We start from the raw sequence: 19,799 nt of genomic DNA, 5'->3' as shown, positions 1-19,799 counted from the left end.
ACCCCCATTGTTTCTACTCTTATTATGTTAATAGCTATAAGAATTTTGAATTTGCTGACCCTAAAGGCAAAAAGGCTTAGAAGAGCTCCAAATGGTAAAAATCATTTTAAAGCTAAAGAGAATTGAGGTGCCTATGATTTACATAGCCTCTGAGGGATCAGGAAATAAATTCCTGGCAGGGAGCAGGAGCTTGGAGGTTGGCAGATTGGAGAGCAGGTGAACCGACCACCAGCCCCACTTTGCCGCTACCTCTCTGGGTAAGCATCTGTAAGTCACTCAGCCTCTCTGGTTCAGTGAGTTAGGTGGGCCTTTTTCCATTCCATTCTATGGTGGTGATTCTAATCAGGTAATCATTCGATTAATGTGACCAGGAAGGGCATTAGGCAAAAATAGTAAAGACTTCATTTTCACTACTGATCTATACCTCCATTCTCCAGGTTGGCGATAATTAGATAATCAAAGCTTTATTTCTACTTCAGCCCTGTATTCACTGAGGACATGGCCACTGTTCATAAGAGTTCAGAATCTGCTGTCCTCTTGGCAGGATTGTCGTTACCCAGTGTTGGGTGTTTCTGGACTTTGCTTTATTCCAGATGCTTTTTTCTAGAATAATGCTGGGCGTTAGGGATTCCAGTGGATTTGCTTGCCCTGTTGTTGTTTAGTCACTCAGTCCTGTCTGGCTCTTTTGCAGCCCTGTGAACTGCAGCCCACCAGGCTCCTCTGTCCATGATTTCCCAGGCAAGAATACTAGAGTGGGTTGCCATTTCCTTCTCCCGGGTGTCTCCCTACCCAAACCCACTTCTCCTGCATTGCAGGTGGATTCTTTACCACTGAGCCGCCAGGAAAGTCCTTACCTCCCAGTTAATCTGTTGTATGTCCCAGTTAACACTCATGGTACCTCAGTGATGAATATTAATTAGGGTGTCTTAATTTCTGAGAAAGAGTGACAAAACAATCCCAGATGATCCAGCAGGTCTGTGTTAGGAGGTGGCTTGGGAAATCAGCCTACTATATTTCTGGCTTTAATGACAAATGCCTCTTACTCTTTGGCAATTTTCTTATCTTGGATGCATTCTACCTTGACTCTTCCCCCTTTCTTGCTATTGGAAAGTTTTTTTTTTTTTTTTTAAGAAATGGTTTTAAATTCTTCTAAGAAAAAATGGTCACAATTGTTTCTTATTCACTAACCCAAGTTTTCCTTCCAGAACCCTCCAGAACAACCAGTTGAAAACAGTACCCAGTGAAGCCATTCGAGGACTGAGCTCTTTGCAGTCTTTGTAAGTAAACTGTTTGGTTTTCTGCATCCTTGCATCATTAGGAGACCACTCAGGCTGCTAAATAAGTACAGAACTGGAATCCTAGAGAAAGAAGAGATGAACCCTCTTATTTGGGATAAAAATGGGAATGACTGGTTGCTGTTACTGAAATGTCCTTTGAAATATCCTATCATCTCCAAGGCTGGGAGAAAGCTACAAGGTTGCATGTGGCAGGGGATTATACTCTCTTTGGAGTCAGAGTTGTGTATATACTGAAGTCCTAGAGTCTTGTGCCATGATACTCAAGAAACAGCCACAGAGGTTTCTGTTCCGGGTGCTAATGATCATCAGAGCACAGTGATTATAGATCTTTATCTGTGGATATTGAACATGTGTAAGGGATGGCAGTTTAATTGCCTGTGCTGTCTTCTTGTTTTTTTTTTGTTTTTTTCCGAGGCAAAGTTGGCTTGATGTGGAAGATTCAAGATTTCAGCTCTTCACCAACGAGGTCCTTGTATATAGCACAGGGAATTATATTCAATGTGCTATAATAAACCGTGCATGCTAAGTTGCTTCAGTAGTGTCCAGCTCTTTGCAACCCTATGGACCATAGTCCACCAGGCTCCTCTACCCATGGAATTCTCCAGGCAAAAAAATACTGGAGTGGGTTGCCATTTCCCCCTCCAGGAGATCTTCCTGACCCAGGGACTAGATTTTAGAAAAGATTGAGAAGCACTGAACTGAACTAACCGGCATCTCTTACACTTCCTGCACTGACTGATGGGTTCTTTACCACTAGCACCACCTGTGAAGCCCAATGGAAAAATATATGAAATGTATATGAATATGAAATATACGTATATATAATTGAATCACCTTTTTGTATACCAGAAAGTAGCACAACATTGTAAATCAGTCATACTTCAATAAAAAAACAAAGATTTCAGCTCTTGGTTTTAACCATGATTAGCCACTATTTTCAAAAGCTTTTTCATGTAGCACTTAACTTTATTCTAGTTTGCATTCTTCCACATATAAATGTATGTGTGTGTGTGTATGAACCTGGACAACGGGAGTCATTGCCTCTGTGGTTTGGGTATGCACACCCCACTTCTCCCTAGAGTGGGGGATCAGGTAAGCAGCAGCAGTATCACTGGAACTGTGCAAACCCACAGAAGAATCTAAAGAAACAACCATCTTTATGTTAAATAGACAAATATTTATTCATAACTAGAATGCATGTTGTGGACTAGCGTCCAGTCTCCCCATCCCTGACTTAAAAGATCTAGTTTCTCTGCCTTCAGGGACTAGATTTTTAGAAGAGATTGAGAAGCATTGAACTAAAGCATGTGGTTACTGTAATCTTTTCCCAAGATTAAGAGAAGCCTTTCACGTATTTATCTGTCAGAATATTTATATTGCTCTCAAAAGGAATTCAGATAAGTTCAGATTAATTAGAATTCTGGAACAGGCCTGTCTGGTTTTGAATCCCCATTCTTGCCACTTGTTAGCTGTGTGATGTTGGGCAGGTTATTTAAAATTCTCTGTGAGTCGTTTGCTTATTACCTACCATGTACTTTCATGTGTGAAAAGCACTTCAGCAATATATGACCTGTAGTAAGTTGCTCAATAAACATTTGTAGAATCTATTAATAGTAATAATGGTGATGACTATTTCATCTGTTCTTTCGATTGCTAGATTACCCAACTTGCCTACCTAGGTGAAGGAATTGTCTGAAAGTAATGAAAAAGTATTCTTTATAACAGGCAATTTCATTGTTTCTTATTCTACTACAGTAATGAACACAAATTTACTTGGCTTCTGTTCATGTCCTAATACTAAATACAGCGGGACTAAGGCCTAGTTTCTTGAAGTGTGGCACTTGGACCACCCACAGCAAAATCACTAGGGGGATATAGATAGAATGCAGATTCTTAGGCCGTATCCCAGGAGTCACGATATTGTGTCTCTAGAGGTAGGGTCCCAGAAGCTGTATTTTAAAAAATTTTCTCCTATCATCCTTGTGTTTACAGAAGTTCTGAGAATCACTAAAGGAAAAACTGAAGTACAGACCATACTTAGGTGTTCTGGGCTATATAATTAGGTTGTCACCACATCATGTATCTGTATACTAATCTATCCCATCGGTTTTTAAATTGCCCTTTGAAAGAACTGTGAATTTAAGCATTGTAGACATGCAAGTGAGCTAGGGAAGACTTAGGTAAAAATGATTGACCGGCTTGTCCACTCCACTGGCTAATATGAAATAATTTTTAACTGAACCAAAAGCATATCACTGGAAATTGTAAATTATAGATTACCTTTGACTTTAGATATTTTGATAGTTAATGGGCAGTGAATGTGAAAATGAAAAAATATACTAATAAAGCATAGAATATGCTATAAAGGCCAAACTTTAAAATATATCTAATATCATAAAAAGGTATCTGGGGTACTGACCATTTAAGTTCTGCTTTCAATATAAATTTATTTAAGGTAGAAATTTGTTAAGTAGCTCATTTCACCCAAATGCCAAGTTATGGAATATAAGAATTTGTCATAACTAATTGAATAGGATTCTGAATAGATTCTTTTGGTGAACAGATTGGAGTGCGTTCCTTTAAAGAATGTGGTTTCACTGCCTCCACACCATTTCTAACCTCAGACAGAAGTACACAGAGAGAGCCATCTCACCTCCCTTGGATCTGAATTCATTAGACATTTTAAATAGTTCTCATTTTCTTTTGCTTCTTCAGAATTTGTTTTCCTTCAGAACCTTCATACAGAATTGTTCTTATTTCCCAAGACTTAATGATCAAAATATTCAATCCTTTTGTCTAGCTGGAAGGCTGAAAAAGAAAAGGCTAAAATCTTTGAACGTTAGAAAAATTACCAAGAAAATACACAAGTAGATTTTGTTTTCCGGATTTGTCGTCCTTCAGTGCGTTAAAATACACATGGCATTTATGGCAATTTAGATGGTTTTAAAGTATTTTTCACAGAAATCGTAGGTTTTTCCCTCTAAAGTAGTGTTTTAAACCAAGGATACTGTGCTCACCACCACTAAGTGCATTGCATAGTTTAAATTATGTCCAAAATTGGGATGGGAGGTTGGGGTATGGAGAGGAGTTAAACTATTTTTTTTTAATAAAGGCACTGGGGCTTTTTTTTTTTTTTAATGCATATCAGAAATACAAGGAGCTATATGTCAGGGCTGTTTTATTTAAGAAGGAAACGTTCATGGGTTTGTTAGCATAGTGGGTGTAGTGGTCAAGTTAGATACAATTGAAATTCTGTCCTGGTGTAAAACAGTCTTATCAGTACTTGAGTCAGTTTGAAAATCTGATCTTCAGACCTGAATTACATGAAAGATTTCCTTATGGTTTTGAAATAGTGCTTAGAAGGAGCAAAGTTCTTTAGGGCTTGAAATTGACCAGAAGTGGTTTGATTCAAGTGGGTGATGATGGCCGTAAAAGCTGAAAGCGAATTACAGATATTAATGAAGAGTTCACCTAACAACCCTGCATGAAGCCACGAAAATGGCTAAAGCATTGCCTGAATCAGATATTAAAATGACAAGTCAGAATTTGTTCCACTAGAATTTTAAAAAATTTCTCACTTATATTGACTATTAGAGGATTTCAAGGACTAAATTTCCTAGGTTTTCTACCATAACAAAATTTCTTAAATATTTTAAACTGATAACAGAATATAATACTTTAATGTTTATATTATGGAGGAGTAGAGAAAAATGAGGAGAGAGAAAAGGGGGGAGCTTTTGATTATACTGAACAAGTGTTTATGGTAGCATAGAAATTCATCAGAAAATACACATAGAATTGTTACTGTCATTTCATTTAAGGCAAGAGAAAAAAAAATTATGTGAGTCTCAGTAAAATATAAAACAGGCTTTTGAGAATAGGGAATAGAAGCACATTTTAAAGACAAAAATAGTAAGGGAATTCAGTCAATACATTTTTAACTGTTTAACAATTGAAGTGCACTTAAATAAAGTAATAGTTATCTCTTGCCAAATGGAGTTGAAATGGTAAAATAACTTAAGCCACATAATCTCTTCACTTTGTGAGATATCTAGTGCTCTTTACTGCCATTGTTGAAAGAATTAGTTTTTGTTTCTTTTTTTGGTCTATTAATTATGAATTTTAATAGTGTAGATCATTTGTACAAATGCACACTTTTCTAAGACCATTTCTCTGAGAAACGTTGATCTTGGTGTAAGTGCAAACTCATTATATTTATGGGTGTGCCACCAACACCCATATGAATTGAGGCATAAGGATTAACCATTTGAGTCACCCCAAATCCTTTTTCTCATTAACTTTTTATTTAAGATTTCCATTTTCCCAAAATTCTTCCTTTTGACTTCTTATGGCTGACTTTATAATTTGGGGAAATTTTTAACAGAGGAAATTGTGTCTGTGCATTTATTGTTTATAGTTATTTTGCATAGAAGGTAGTTTCATTACTGTTCTTAGCTCAAAACCCACCTAGTTATCTTGCTCAGTGAAGATCATCCCTTTTCTTTGGTGAGGTGGGGCGCAGAATTCGGCAGGAGCCCAAGTGGTGTGTATAACACTGGACTTTTGTTTAAAAGGCCTGGACAACTTTCCTTATAGTGTTTTGCCACACCTTTTTTCCTTCCAGTTTTATTGAGATATAATTGACATACAGCAATTTTGTATTGCTGTATAATTTTAAGGTGTACAGCATAATGATTTGACTTAACATACATCTTATGGAAAACTCTGAGTCAACTTTTTGGTCAACCCAATAATACCACAGTAAGTTTAGTGAAAATCCATCATCTCATATAGATACTTGAAATAGAAAAAATGTTTTTTTCTTTGTGATAAGAACTCTTATGAAATACAGGGTTAATTTTCTTAACACAGAGAGGACTTAATGCCAATGAAGTGTTGTATGTGTGGGGAGCATTGCTCATTATTTTCATGAATGTTAATGAATATTGTCTCATTATTACAACATAAACAGTTTACACTTTTAAACTATTATGATGCTGAGAAACTGGGGAGGGATCTCAATCTGTGCTTAAAATACAATCCAAACTCCTCACCTGGCCTCCAGGGGTCTGCGTCATCTGGTCCCCATTTGCATCCCATCTGGGTCTCCCTGGTCCCTCCACTCTCTTCCTGCTGTGTTCTAGTCACTAGAACCTTCTGGGAGTTGCTGGGACCACACCAGCTGGTTTCTGCTACCAAGTCTCTGCCCTCACTGTTTGCATTGCCTCGAACACTCGTTGCCCACCTTCCTTGGCCCCTTGCTCTGGATCTGTTTATGGTGCCTTCTTAGAGATGTTTTTCCTATTCAACACGCTTTCAGAAGCTACCCTCCCCTGCAGCCCCTGCTAATCCTTATCTCAGTACCCTGTTTATTTACTTCATAACACTTTGTAAGCACTTTGCAATCATTTTTCAGTGTGTTAATTATAGTGTGGGTCCCTCTTCCTCATGCATGTGGTGTGCACCATTTTTAGTTTTTTGTGCCTAACAAGATGCTCAGTTTACATGTGTTGAATGAATTGCAGACAAATTAGCTACAAGGAGAATTTAATTGCATGATTTCGTGACATTATATGGTTAATTGTATGGTTGTATTTCAGTTCCACCTTATTTATAGAAAATGTACAGATGTCTGAATGTGAAATAAATGTCCTTAACTCCCCTCCACCCAAAATATATATCTCTCTCCCTAAATAGAAGTACCTTGAGTCTGTGAAGTGTGTGTGTGTGTGTGTGTGTGTGAATGTGTGTGTTTGAACACACTGCTCTCTACTCAGTAAAGCGGATCTGCTAAGCAACTCTGTAGCCAGTACATTACCAGTCTGTTACATAAAGGATGCCTGTCTTTTCTCAAGGGTAGGTTCTAGAAACTCCAAGGAATAAACAAGCCTAAAACTCTTTGTTTCTAAGTGGATTCTTAAGGCAGCTGCTCAGTTTCTGGAGCTCTCCCCTTTTTAGTGCTCTTCCAGTTATCCTGACTACCAAAAAGGAAGCTTCCATCAAATCCTCACCAGGACCAAGGGTCTTTGACCTCGACTAGTCTGCCTTTGGGAAGGAGACTGCATTTGGATCTGGGGCACTTAGTTGGGAGCAGGGGCTCAGCACTTGCAGGGAGGGGAAGGGACAATTATGGCAGGCTCCGAAGCTAGAGCAGCTTAGAGAAACTGGAGGCATGAAAACCACTCTAAAGTCAGAACTTCCTGAACTTGAAAGCTGCCAAAACTGATTTCTTCAAAAACAGGCTGCCATTTTGACCTTACACCCATTTCGTGTGTGTGTGTGTGTGTGTGTGTGTGTGCGTGTTCACTAATTTTCACCAAGAGGGCTAAGTCTCTAAGACATGGATTTAAGTAGTGAAGATATATCAACAAGGGATTTGTGAAGAAAATTGAGATTTGCCCAGGGCATGCAGTTCCTCAACATATTAATTACTAGCTTATCTTTGTGTTTAAAAGCAATTATTCCAACAATTATGCCTGATTGTGTCAACACTAACATTTAGGACTAGTTTTCTCAGATTTTCAGATGGGGATTTAACTTTTAAAAATGAGTAATGAACTCCTTATAGCCAAATTCAGACTTAAATTGAAGAAAGTAGGGAAAACTGCTAGACCATTCAGGTATGACCTAAGTCAAATCCCTTAGGATTATACAGTGGAAGTGAGAAATAGATTTAAGGGCCTAGATCTGATAGACAGTGCCTGAGAAACTATGGAATGAGGTTTGTGACGTTGTACAAGAGACAGGGATCAAGACCATCCCCATGGAAAAGAAATGCAAAAAAGCAAAATGACTGTCTGGGGAGGCCTTACAAACAGCTGTGAAAAGAAGAGAGGCGAAAAGCAAAAGAGAAAAGGAAAGATATAAGCATCTGAATGCAGAGTTCCAAAGAATAGCAAGAAGAGATAAGAAAGCCTTCTTCAGCGATCAATGCAAAGAAATAGAGGAAAACAACAGAATGGGAAAGACTAGCGATCTCTTCAAGAAAATTAGAGATACCAAGGGAACATTTCATGCAAAGATGGGCTCAATAAAGGACAGAAATGGTATGGACCTAACAGAAGGAGACGATATTAAGAAGAGGTGGCAAGAATACATGGAAGAACTGTACAAAAAAGATCTTCACGACCCAGATAATCTTGATGATGTATATGATCACTAATCTAGAGCCAGACATCTTGGAATGTGAAGTCAAGTGGGCCTTAGAAAGCATCACTACAAACAAAGCTAGTGGAGGTGATGGAATTCCAGTGGAGCTATTTCAAATCCTGAAAGATGATGCTGTGAAAGTGCTGCACTCAATAGGCCAGCAAATTTGGAAAACTCAGCAGTGGCCACAGGACTGGAAAAGGTCAGTTTTCATTCCAATCCCAAAGAAAGGCAATACCAAAGAATACTCAAACTACCACACAATTGCACTCATCTCACACGCTAGTAAAGTAATGCTCAAAATTCTCCAAGCCAGGCTTCAGCAATACATGAACTATGAACTCCCTGATGTTCAAGCTGGTTTTAGAAAAGGCAGAGGAACCAGAGATCAAATTGCCAACATCTGCTGGATCATGGAAAAAGCAAGAGAGTTCCAGAAAAACATCTATTTCTGCTTTATTGACTATGCCAAAGCCTTTGACTGTATAAACTGTGGAAAATTCTGAAGGAGATGGGAATACCAGACCACCTAACCTGACTCTTGAGAAACCTGTATGCAGGTCAGGAAGCAACAGTTAGAACTGGATATGGAACAACAGACTGGTTCCAAATAGGAAAAGGAATATGTCAAGGCTGTATATTGTCACCCTGCTTATTTAACTTCTATGCAGAGTACATCATGAGAAATGCTGGACTGGAAGAAACACAAGCTGGAATCAAGATTGCCGGGAGAAATATCAATAACCTCAGATATGCAGATGACACCACCCTTATGGCAGAAAGTGAAGAGGAGCTAAAAAGCCTCTTGATGAAGGTGAAAGAGGAGAGTGAAAAAGTTGGCTTAAAGCTCAACATTCAGAAAACGAAGATCATGGCATCTGGTCCCATCACTTCATGGGAAATAGATGGGGAAACAGTGTAAACAGTGTCAGACTTTACTTTTTTGGGCTCCAAAATCACTGCAGATGGTGATTGCAGCCATGAAATTAAAAGACGCTTACTCCTTGGAAGAAAAGTTATGACCAACCTAGATAGTATATTCAAAAGCAGAGACATTACTTTGCCGACTAAGGTCCGTCTAGTCAAGGCTATGGTTTTTCCTGTGGTCATGTATGGATGTGGGAGTTGGATTGTGGAAGAAAGCTGAGCGCCAAAGATTTCATGCTTTTGAACTGTGATGTTGGAGAAGATTCTTGAGAGCCTTGGACTGCAAGGAGATCCAACCAGTCCATTCTGAAGGAGATCAACCCTGGGATTTCTTTGGAAGGAATCATGCTAAAGCTGAAGCTCCAGTACTTTGGCCACTTCATGAGAAGAGTTGACTCATTGGAAAAGACTCTGATGCTGGGAGGGATTGGGAGCAGGAGGAGAAGGGGACGACCGAGGATGAGATGGCTGGATGGCATCACGGACTCCATGGACGTGAGTCTGAGTGAACTCCAGGAGATGGTGATGGACAGGGAGGCCTGGCGTGCTGCGATTCATGGGGTTGCAAAGAGTCGGACACGACTGAGCAACTGAACTGAACTGAATCCTATTAGTAAAGTGTCCTTAGTTCCAAAACTTTGGGAAAAATCGAAGTAACTCAAAAGCCACAAACACGTTGATCAGAGGAACTGTTTAATTTTTTCTATGGATAGTAGGCCCTTTTCTTAATATCTGTTAATTTTGACAAACTAATTTTTTTTTTTTGACAAACTAATTTTTCAAATGTACTTATACCTAAGAGAAGAGGAGAGGGTTGCTTTGGTGGTATGTGACACATATTTTTAATTTGCCTGGTGGTAATAAGGATTGTTGAGAATCTAATGAAATGGTTTGTTGATGTAGAAAAACAATTTTTTAAATTATGTTCTTACTTTTTCCCCTTTGGTACCAAGTCAGAATAGCAATTAAATTTAATATCAAATATTACAGCTTAGTTTCTTCTTGTTGTTTTTCTGTATTTTTGATAATGCATTCTGTAACATAAAATTCAAGCTTGAGATTTATAGTTCCTTTCTTTTTCTTTTTTGAGAATTGCAAATTAAGTTTTATTTGGGGCAAAATGAGGACTGCAGCCCAGAAGACAGCACCTCATATATATCTATATATAATGTATATTATATATATAAACATGTCATTCTTCCATACAATTATGCTTAGCCAAAAATTCAGATTTTTACACATCTCTTTGTTATGAAGGAGGGGAAACAACTGACTTTCACATGCTGGCCTTGGAAACATTAGATTTGGGAAGAACTTCTAGTAAAATGAAAGAAGTCAAAGACGTTGTGGCTATGGTCATTTTTATAACTTATTTTTTTGGAACTCTGAGTAGTTGTGTGACTTGGCTTGACTCATTCTACTAGAATTGTTGCTGAAGGCGATTGTTGTTTCTGTCAGGCGTTTAGATGCCAACCATATCACCTCAGTGCCTGAGGACAGCTTTGAGGGACTCACTCAGTTGCGGCATTTGTGGCTGGATGACAACAGCTTGACGGAGGTGCCAGTGCATCCGCTCAGCAATCTGCCCACCCTGCAGGCGCTGACCTTGGCACTCAACAAGATCTCCAGCATCCCTGACTTTGCCTTTACCAACCTGTCCAGCCTGGTGGTTCTGTAAGTATCCATCCCTTTTAACACCATATATTTGTGTTAATTTGGGGGCAGAAGCAGAGTTCTGGTGGAAAATTGTTTTCAAAGAACCTCACTGCATTATGTTCTTGGAGAGCTGGTGTTTGGAGGAAATGCCTATTTTTTACAAAATTACATGTGCTGACTTTTAAAAATACAGATCAGGATAATTTAAAAATGAATGGCTGATGATAACAGTTGAATCTCTCGAAGTTAAAAAGTGGGTCATGCAGCAAACCCTTGTATGGCTTTTTGTGTCCCAGCAGCACATTCAGTGATAAAAGAAGCAGAATTCTTCTGGAGACATGCATAGAAAATAAGTTTCAGTGATATTTCATGTTTCTTTACCAGCTTGTCTATTCAAGGAATATGTGATTGTTGTTTTTAATCTTTGAAAGCTGGAACATAATTAAGTGACATTTTTTGTAAAATCTGTTACCAGTTCTTCCTTATGAAGCTGACATTTCCCCCACGTCCTCATGGGAGAATTCATCAAGGTTTCGCTTCATATAATTAAAAGTGCATCAAAACTTTAGTTTGGATATGGGTAACTTCTCAAGAATCTTCCACGTGTGTAACCCTTCTCCACTAGAGCAATGTTTCTTTTCCATTGGCCTCCTGTGTTCAGTGAATCTGAGTTTGTACCGTGTTTATCAAGAGATACCTACTCAATGTTATTTGTTTTCTATTAGTCGAGTGTTGCAGTGTTTAGCTGCACCATTCCTTTAAGCACTACCAATTTAGACATCTAAACATGATTAATAGTTGCTACTAGGTCACATGAAAGTGATTTTGATGCTTTTTTCCGTAGGCATCTTCATAACAATAAAATTAAAAGCCTGGGTCAACACTGTTTTGATGGACTTGATAACCTGGAGACCTTGTAAGTTTCCTTCTGTTTTGGATAATCACATTTGGGATGTTGATGGTGCAATGGGGCATTTCACTGCAGAAAAAAGTAATGGTCTTGAGTTCAGCTCATTATTAATTTGCTATAATAATTAATTTGTTTTAATGTATGACTAAAGTCTTGCCTTCAGCTAACACAGTCATGGAAGCTAATCTAGGTTTCTGGTTAAAAAGTTGCACAAGAATGAGCTTGATATTTCTTTCAAAAGGACATGGTAAAAACAGCTGAGTCTGCCAAGCTATATACCTTTTCAGAAATTTTGGTTCTATTGTAATGTATGATAGACAGTTTTGGAACTTGGAACCTTATAAAATTGATTCTGGAAAAGCTGGTTTGTTTCTTTGTTTTCTCCATGATCTCAGCTGTCTTGCTAATTGTTAACAGTGGACTTTGAATACTGTCTCGATTTTTATCTGCTAAATGCAATGGTTTCCATTTTGCTTAGGATACTTTTGTTGTTGTTTCTGTTGTTAGAGCGTTTGGGAATTCTGGCTGTTTCAACTGCAAAAGACATGATGCAGCTGTGTGTAAACAAGACTAGGACCTTTATATTTGTTGTTTTGATTTTATTAGTGGCCTTTGTCAGGAGATTTTTAGTATTTCCCATTGTGGTATAGTGAATGATTCAGAGAATGTCCCAGTTAGATGGGTAAGTAAATAACACCTGATTGAAATGTTTAGGGTTTGTAATATCAGTATTTTGTTTAATTGACTTTTTGGTTAACTGTCCAGTCAATGAGAAGACTTAAAATGTTTTAGTACTTTATTAATTCACTTTCTTGTTTAAACCACTAAAGGATATAAACATCAGTAGATATTTGAAAGTGGAAGCTCTTGAAGAACTGACCAACACAGTTCTTCTTTCCTAAGTATGTAAATGCCAGTGGAAAACAAGACTGGGCCAGCCTTTTGATCCTAAACTGTGTATATTATTCCAAATTATATTAAAATTAAATGTTTTCTTTCCAGTTGATTTTTTTTTTTTTCCAGTTGATTTTTTAACTTACCATTCTTTTCTGTGTAGTAAAGGAGAATAAAATAGGTCTCCAAGGAGCTGGGTGTTTGTTTACTCTCATTCTGAAATCAGTCACTGATCATATGTGAACATTCTCTCTAGGTTAAATGAAATGAAAGTTTAAATACACTCAGAATTAAGATTTTTAAAAGTACAGATCACTATGGCTTTTCTCTCTCCGAATTAATGCAACTTTTCAATAATTTTTAAGTTACTGAGGACTGTAGTTGTATGAACCCATCTTAGTCCTTCTCCTTATCTTGCTGATAGTAGGGCTGAGGTCAGCTACCCTCATACCAGAATTTTACTCTAAACCTCAAATAGAAACCTCAGTTTCAGGCTATTGTCATGTATAAATGGATAGTCAATACATTCTATTTTATGGAAAACTGCCATTCAGGTGATTTGTTTATTTAATGCACCAGTAATATGTGATTCTGAGAATTCTTTGAACTTTTAAAGTTGTTGACTTAAAGCATCATTATCCTTCAATTAAAAATAAGTTTAAAAATAAAAAAAACACTAAAATCCTAATATTTTTGTGGTAAATTAAGTGAAATAAAGTTGTAAAAAATGTTTAAAAATGGAGAATTGATTCTTTTTTGTAGTAAATATTTTAAGAAAAAGTGTTAATTTAATTAAATGGAATGACAGTTGTTGGCAAAGAAAGATTATCATCCAGAGGATGTGATTTTATATATATATATATATATATATATTTATACCAAATTGCCTTATAAATTGTGACCCCTCTTCAGTGTTCTTACATATTTTCCTAATTTTTTCTAGGGACTTGAACTATAATAATTTGGGGGAATTTCCTCAGGCTATTAAAGCTCTCCCCAGCCTAAAAGAGCTGTGAGTATTGCTTTCCTCTCTCTATGCCTTAATATCCCTAGAACTCACAATTTAATGTTACACCAGTGAGATTTTAGAACATTGCTGTTCCATTGCATGTTCCATAATACACACACACACACACACGATGATACAGACTGGATTATGTCAGTTAACCTGGACAGTTTTGAGCATAGATTACTGTGTAAGTGTGGATTCTAGTGAAACAAGCCATAATGTACAGTGTCTGCTTTGTAGGAGCTGTAGTCTTAGTCCCATTGGGGAGGCTGACTATGTAAGACAGACAAAGAGTAGTCTCTAGGTGGAAATAAGTGCTGAATGAATAGGATCAATAAATCACTCCAGAAAAAGACCTCACTGAGGCTTGGGGTCATTGGAAAAGACATCACCAAAGAGAAGGAATTTGACTGGACTGGAAAGAATGGAAATGTTTAGGTAAATGAGAGATGAGGGGGCATTTTAGATGTTGGATTTGTCAAGGGCAGAGATAAGAATGCTCATGGTATAATTGAGATTGTGTGTCATAAGTTGATGGCTCATATTCTGAGATGTGTTGCTTAAAAACTCAGTGGAGGCAATGATGAGAGGGATTTCTAGGTTAGAGTACCTATGATTCTTGCAGTCTAAAGTCCTTTGAGGATGAAGCAAGCCAAAAGTATATAAAGGACCTGCCAACTAATAGGCTAAGCAATGGGTTTAGAGAGAACTAAGTATGGTCCTGAAAAAGATGAGCTGGAATTAAAAATTTGGTTTCATCACATTGTTGAAATTTTTATGTAGTTGTTATCAGTTATATTTTATATACTACTGAATAGTAGTAGATATTTGGGTTTTACTTATTTCACAAGAGGATAAGCATTTCAAAATATTTTTCTTCTATCTTTGTAGGTTATTTCATAGTAATTCTATTTCTGTTATCCCTGATGGAGCGTTTGATGGTAATCCACTCTTAAAAACTATGTAAGTAGTTTGAAATTTTCTTTTAGTATGTAATCATGTAAAGCAATGTCTGTACGAGGCCAAACATCTGGATGAAGAATGAAGATTCAGGCTGTTAGATATATTAACTTTGTGAACATAGATTTAGTGTTGGAGTGCTTGTGAACACATGGAAACTTTGTTTTTTTGGCTATTTTTACAGACATTTATATGATAATCCTCTATCTTTTGTGGGGAACTCAGCATTTCACAATTTGTCTGAACTGCATTCCTTGTAAGTATTACAGAAATTTAAAAACAACCTGAATATTTACACCATTGCTTTAATGGAAAACTAGAATTTATTATTGTAACTCCAGAAAACAGTATCTTTTATTTTCTTTTCCTTCAGTGGAAGTCCAAAAGACAATTTTGAAAATTTACAATGGATCTTATTTATTCATGAACACCTGGTCAAAATGATCACATTTTCAGAAACTAATCTTTTTAAGTATAGTGGTATTATAATTTTAAGCTGGTTCAAAAATAAGTTTAAAATATTATCTATGAAAATTCATTATTTTAAATTACTTTTTCTCTCACAATTTCTTAAAGAGTCATTCGTGGTGCAAGCATGGTGCAGCGGTTCCCCAATCTGACTGGAACTGTCCGTCTGGAGAGTTTGTAAGTGTGGCTCTTTGAAGTGAGGGTGTGTAAAGATAACACCACACTGGCCTGCTAGTAGGTTGCCAGTGCTTTTTGGTGATGATAATGAGTTAATGTTGATTCCTACATCCTTGCTTTCTGAATATCATGCATAGAAATGGATTTGGGTTTGGAATCGGTCAGCTCAGGTAGAGTGTAGAAAGTCTCTGAAAATATAAGGCAGTATGTAAGCACCAGATTAGAAGCAGTGCTTTAGGAGTTCAGAATTGGAGTAGTCCATGTAAGCTATCAGAAAAGGCTTTATGGAAGAGGTGAAGGGTTTCAAAATTAGATTTCACCGAGCTGGGTCTTTTATTTAGAAAAGCAAGCCTTAGTGAAATGGAGAATACTGAAAAGTACTTGGCATCCATGCCGTCACTTGGTAAATATAGAGATTTTATTTGGGGGGGCTCCAAAATCACTGCAGATGAAATTAAAAGATGCTTGCTCCTTGGAAGAAAAGCTATGACCAACCTAGACAGCATATTAAAAAGCAGAGACATTACTTTGCCAACAAAGGTCCATCTAGTCAAAGCTATGGTTTTTCCAGTGGTCATGTATGGATGTGAGAGTTGGACTATAAAGACAACTGAATGCTGAAGAACTGATGCTTTTGAACTGTGATGTTGGAGAAGACTCTTGAGAGTCCCTTGGACTGCAAGGAGATCAAACCAGTCAATCCTAAAGAAGCCTTGAATATTCATTAGAAGGACTGATGCTAAAGCTGAAACTCCAATACTTTGGCTACCTGATGCGAAGAACTGACTCATTGGGAAAGACCCTGATGCTGGGAAAGAATGAAGGTGGGAGGAGGAGGGGATGACAGGGGACGAGATGGTTGGATGGCATCACTGACTCGAGTTTCAGCAAGCTCTAGGAGTTAGTGATGGACAGGAAAGCCTGGCGTGCTGCAGTCCATAGGGTCGCAAAGAGTTGAACATGCCTGAGCGACTGAACTGAACTGATAGCCTGTGTGTGTGCTCAGTTGCTAAGTCATGTCCAGCTCTTTTGTAACTCCATGGACTATAGTCCACCAGGCTCCTCTGTCCATGGGATTTCTTGGGCAAGAATACTGGAGTGGGTTGCCATTTCCTTTTCTAGGGGATCTTCCCCACTCAGGGATTGAACCCGCATCTGCTTCATCTCCTGCATTGGCAGGCAAATTCTCTACTATTGAGCCATCTAGGAAGCCTAAGTATGACATTACAGATGATCAAATATAGCTAGACTTGTTTATAATAGTATGGGGAATGATATGGAGAAATTTGGAAAGTTGTTGGGTTGGGCTTGTAATTTTAAAATGATAAACCTTGAACATTGAATATTTGGTTATGGCAGAGCTTCTCATTAGGTGGCCTGTGAATAGGTTGCAGGTGCATGTAAGATCTTGATGACCTCAGCCCTCCAGAAGCCACATGGGGTCTGACGTGGCTAGGGTCTCTGCCACAAGGACCACCAGTGTGCTGCATAGGTTACAATTATCATGTATGCCAAGATGTAAGAAAAGAAGTTAGGAAGCATTGAGCTAAGGAGTTTAAATTCAACTCTCATGGCAGTTTGGAGATGTTAAAAATGTTGGATGAGGTGGTGTAAAGAGGGTAAGAAGAGAATACTAGAGCTAGAATGGTGAGGAGGCCATGGGAATACTCCACTTCGCTAAGGGAGCACATTTAACTATGAGAGTTCTGTGTCTTCAGTCCATCCCTGGAATTCTTCCGTGTGGCCTGAGATTCCTGCATCCCTGTGTGCATCATTTCACCCTTGATCCGCACAGTAGCAGTAAAAATGAAGAGGGTCAAATGCTGAGATCTACAGGAGAAAGAACAGAAATTGATGGTTGAGTGCAGATGGGGACATAGAAAGGGAGGATGGATTACTGGGCTGCATCCCACAGGTCTTTAGGGCCTGCACTTGCCCAGCTTCAAGACAGAAGAAAGAGCCCAGAGTCAGCAATAGAGACATCAGTGGTTTAATGAATGGGGGAGCTTACATGTCTGAAGCAGGATCCTGGAGCAACACCCCAACTGATAGGACAAGGTGCAGTTTTTGCTCCCCAGGGTGGTGGAGGGGAAGGGGAGGTTACCAGTTATATTAATAGGAATAGACATCAGGTTGGCTCATCAGTTACAGGGGAAACCAGCAGAGGGGCATGCCCTTCAGTGACCCAGGCCTGGGGCAAGTATGTAGGAAGACCAGTTATATGAGTAGCATAAGTGAAGCAGTTACTGGTTGGGCTGGGATTGTACAGAGAGCAAGAGAGCAGCCATTTTGAGGGGCCTGATCATACAGGGATTAAAGGAAAATTTCAGAATATTTAGTCAGATTGATTGAAACAGTAGACAAGCATCAAGATTTGGGGGCAGGAAAATAACTTGGTTTCAAATATTTTGGGTGTGAGGGGTGACAAACTTGCAGATGACCGTGGTCAGCTGTAACTATGGATTCGTTTTTTTCTGTTGGTCCACATGAGAACTCAAGCTTATCCCCTGGACACTGTGAACATCTTATCACAAAACTTTTCTGCATTAGAGGGTTCATTCCTCTTCCCACTTTAGGGAGTAGTTAGGCAGTGGGACACGTAGACTCTAGTCCATATGCAGATATGTGAACGTGTACTTTTCTCTGTGAGAACAACATTTTGTTTACCATCTCAACTTGAATCATTTCTTAGACAAACAATGTTTCTCCACAGGACCTTGACAGGTACGAAGATAAGCAGCATATCCAGTAATTTGTGCCAGGAACAGAAGAGGCTTAGGACTTTGTAAGCTGGATTCCTCTTCCCCTGCCCTGCTTTTCTTTGAAGTATTTCACATAGGTTGAGATTTATTTTGAATAAACTGTTTTCTTTCAGTGACATTATGGTATAATTATTTCTTATTCATTCCCTTCATGGAAATGAGCAGGTATTCTGGTATCCCCCTGGGTGGGTAAAATTTATTTGAGTTTTGTTTTATAGTTTGAATAAAGTGAAACCATACTGGGCTCTTTCTTGATTTCTTTTCCTTTATCCTGACCCCTCATCCTTATTCTAGTTCCCCCAGGGTAGTTACCTCTCTGTATGCTGCTCTTTCACCATAACCTAAGTAAGAGCCCAAATCTTTCTTGGATCAGAAACCAACTAAGCATTGGAGCTTTCCAAAATCTCGAAGCTGCCCTGAAAATTAAAAGTAAATAAAACATGAAAAAAGGTCACAAAAACAGTTAAGTTACTAAGTTGTTAATAAGTGTTCAGCGGCGAGAGATACTAACAAATAAGTGACTGATCAAGCAAGCACGTAATTAAATGGTGTCATGGAGTATCAAACACAATGATATCATTGAGGGAAAACTGCAGTGGGATTAAAGAGCTAACTAGTCCCCATTTTTTATTTAATATAAGTATTTTTTAAAATATGAGTGCACACACCACTCCTCTTCTAGCATTTTAATTAAATAACATGGGCATTATTTATGGTATAACAATATTATAAAATTATAAATTAAAAAATCCATATCTCTACCAAGTGAACATAATTAACTTGTGTATTTCCTGTACTATATTTTTCATATTTATTTTATATTCTTAATGTTTTAAAATATTTTATATTATCTATACTCAATATTATGTACTCCAAGTTTGCCCATTTTAAGCTTGTTCTATCTCTAAGGTACTCTGGAAAGCTTACAAGTGTAAGGAAAACAAAGTTTCTTTTCTTGTTCAGCCATATCTCTTTATAACAGATCTTAGCCTTGTTTTTGATTCTTCTGAGTATAGCTGTCTTAATATAGTATTCTGATAACATAAAATTAATTGATCATTTTCCATTTGCATTTTAAGGGACTTGTCTTACAACAGTATAAAAGACCTTCCAAGCTTTAATGGTTGCCATGCTCTGGAAGAAATGTAAGTTGGTCTTTGACTTACGTTTTTTGCTGTGGTCTACTGTTAACTCATTGAGCCTTTCCTATTGTAAATAAATGACTTTCATATTAAGGTCTTAGAAACTGACGTAATCAGGTGTTCCTGTGAATAAATGTTCAGGGGCACCAGGTGTGTTCATGTGACTAGCACTTACTGGGCACCTATTTGTCAGGCAATCTGTGAGACTGTATGGGAGGAGGGCAGTAGGAAAAACCAGCCAAACAAAAACGGTCCTGGTGTGGATGTCTTTCATGTAGCTATATAATACAGCTCTGGTGAGAGTTGACTGGGAGGTCAAGAAAGGGAGGAACTAATACTCCCATGTTTTATAACATCTCCTCCTTCCTCTGACCTTGTTTCTGCAGTACTTGACATGGTTATATTGTCTTGGGTCCTTTTTTTTTTCTCTTTTTCTAATAGACTTTA

At 38.0% G+C, this 19,799-nt stretch overlaps 1 protein-coding gene across 1 annotated transcript in view; it reads left to right on the top strand.

Annotated features, from left to right (window-relative positions):
* The window catches only part of LGR4 (leucine rich repeat containing G protein-coupled receptor 4), a 109,434-nt gene that overhangs the window by 76,150 nt on the left and 13,485 nt on the right, over positions 1-19,799 (top strand). The window contains exons 4-12 of the mRNA XM_040258917.1: positions 1,206-1,277; positions 10,833-11,048; positions 11,875-11,946; positions 13,778-13,846; positions 14,735-14,806; positions 14,988-15,059; positions 15,380-15,448; positions 18,162-18,233; positions 19,290-19,355. Coding sequence (XP_040114851.1) covers positions 1,206-1,277; positions 10,833-11,048; positions 11,875-11,946; positions 13,778-13,846; positions 14,735-14,806; positions 14,988-15,059; positions 15,380-15,448; positions 18,162-18,233; positions 19,290-19,355 — 780 coding nt within the window. The remainder of the gene's footprint in view (positions 1-1,205; positions 1,278-10,832; positions 11,049-11,874; positions 11,947-13,777; positions 13,847-14,734; positions 14,807-14,987; positions 15,060-15,379; positions 15,449-18,161; positions 18,234-19,289; positions 19,356-19,799) is intronic.

Source organism: Oryx dammah, unplaced genomic scaffold (assembly GCF_014754425.2).
Source record: "Oryx dammah isolate SB20612 unplaced genomic scaffold, SCBI_Odam_1.1 HiC_scaffold_17, whole genome shotgun sequence".
In the NCBI taxonomy this organism is placed as follows: Eukaryota; Metazoa; Chordata; class Mammalia; order Artiodactyla; family Bovidae; genus Oryx; species Oryx dammah.
The sequence above is the reverse complement of the archived record's forward strand: the minus strand, read 5'-3'. Positions and strand labels throughout refer to the sequence as shown.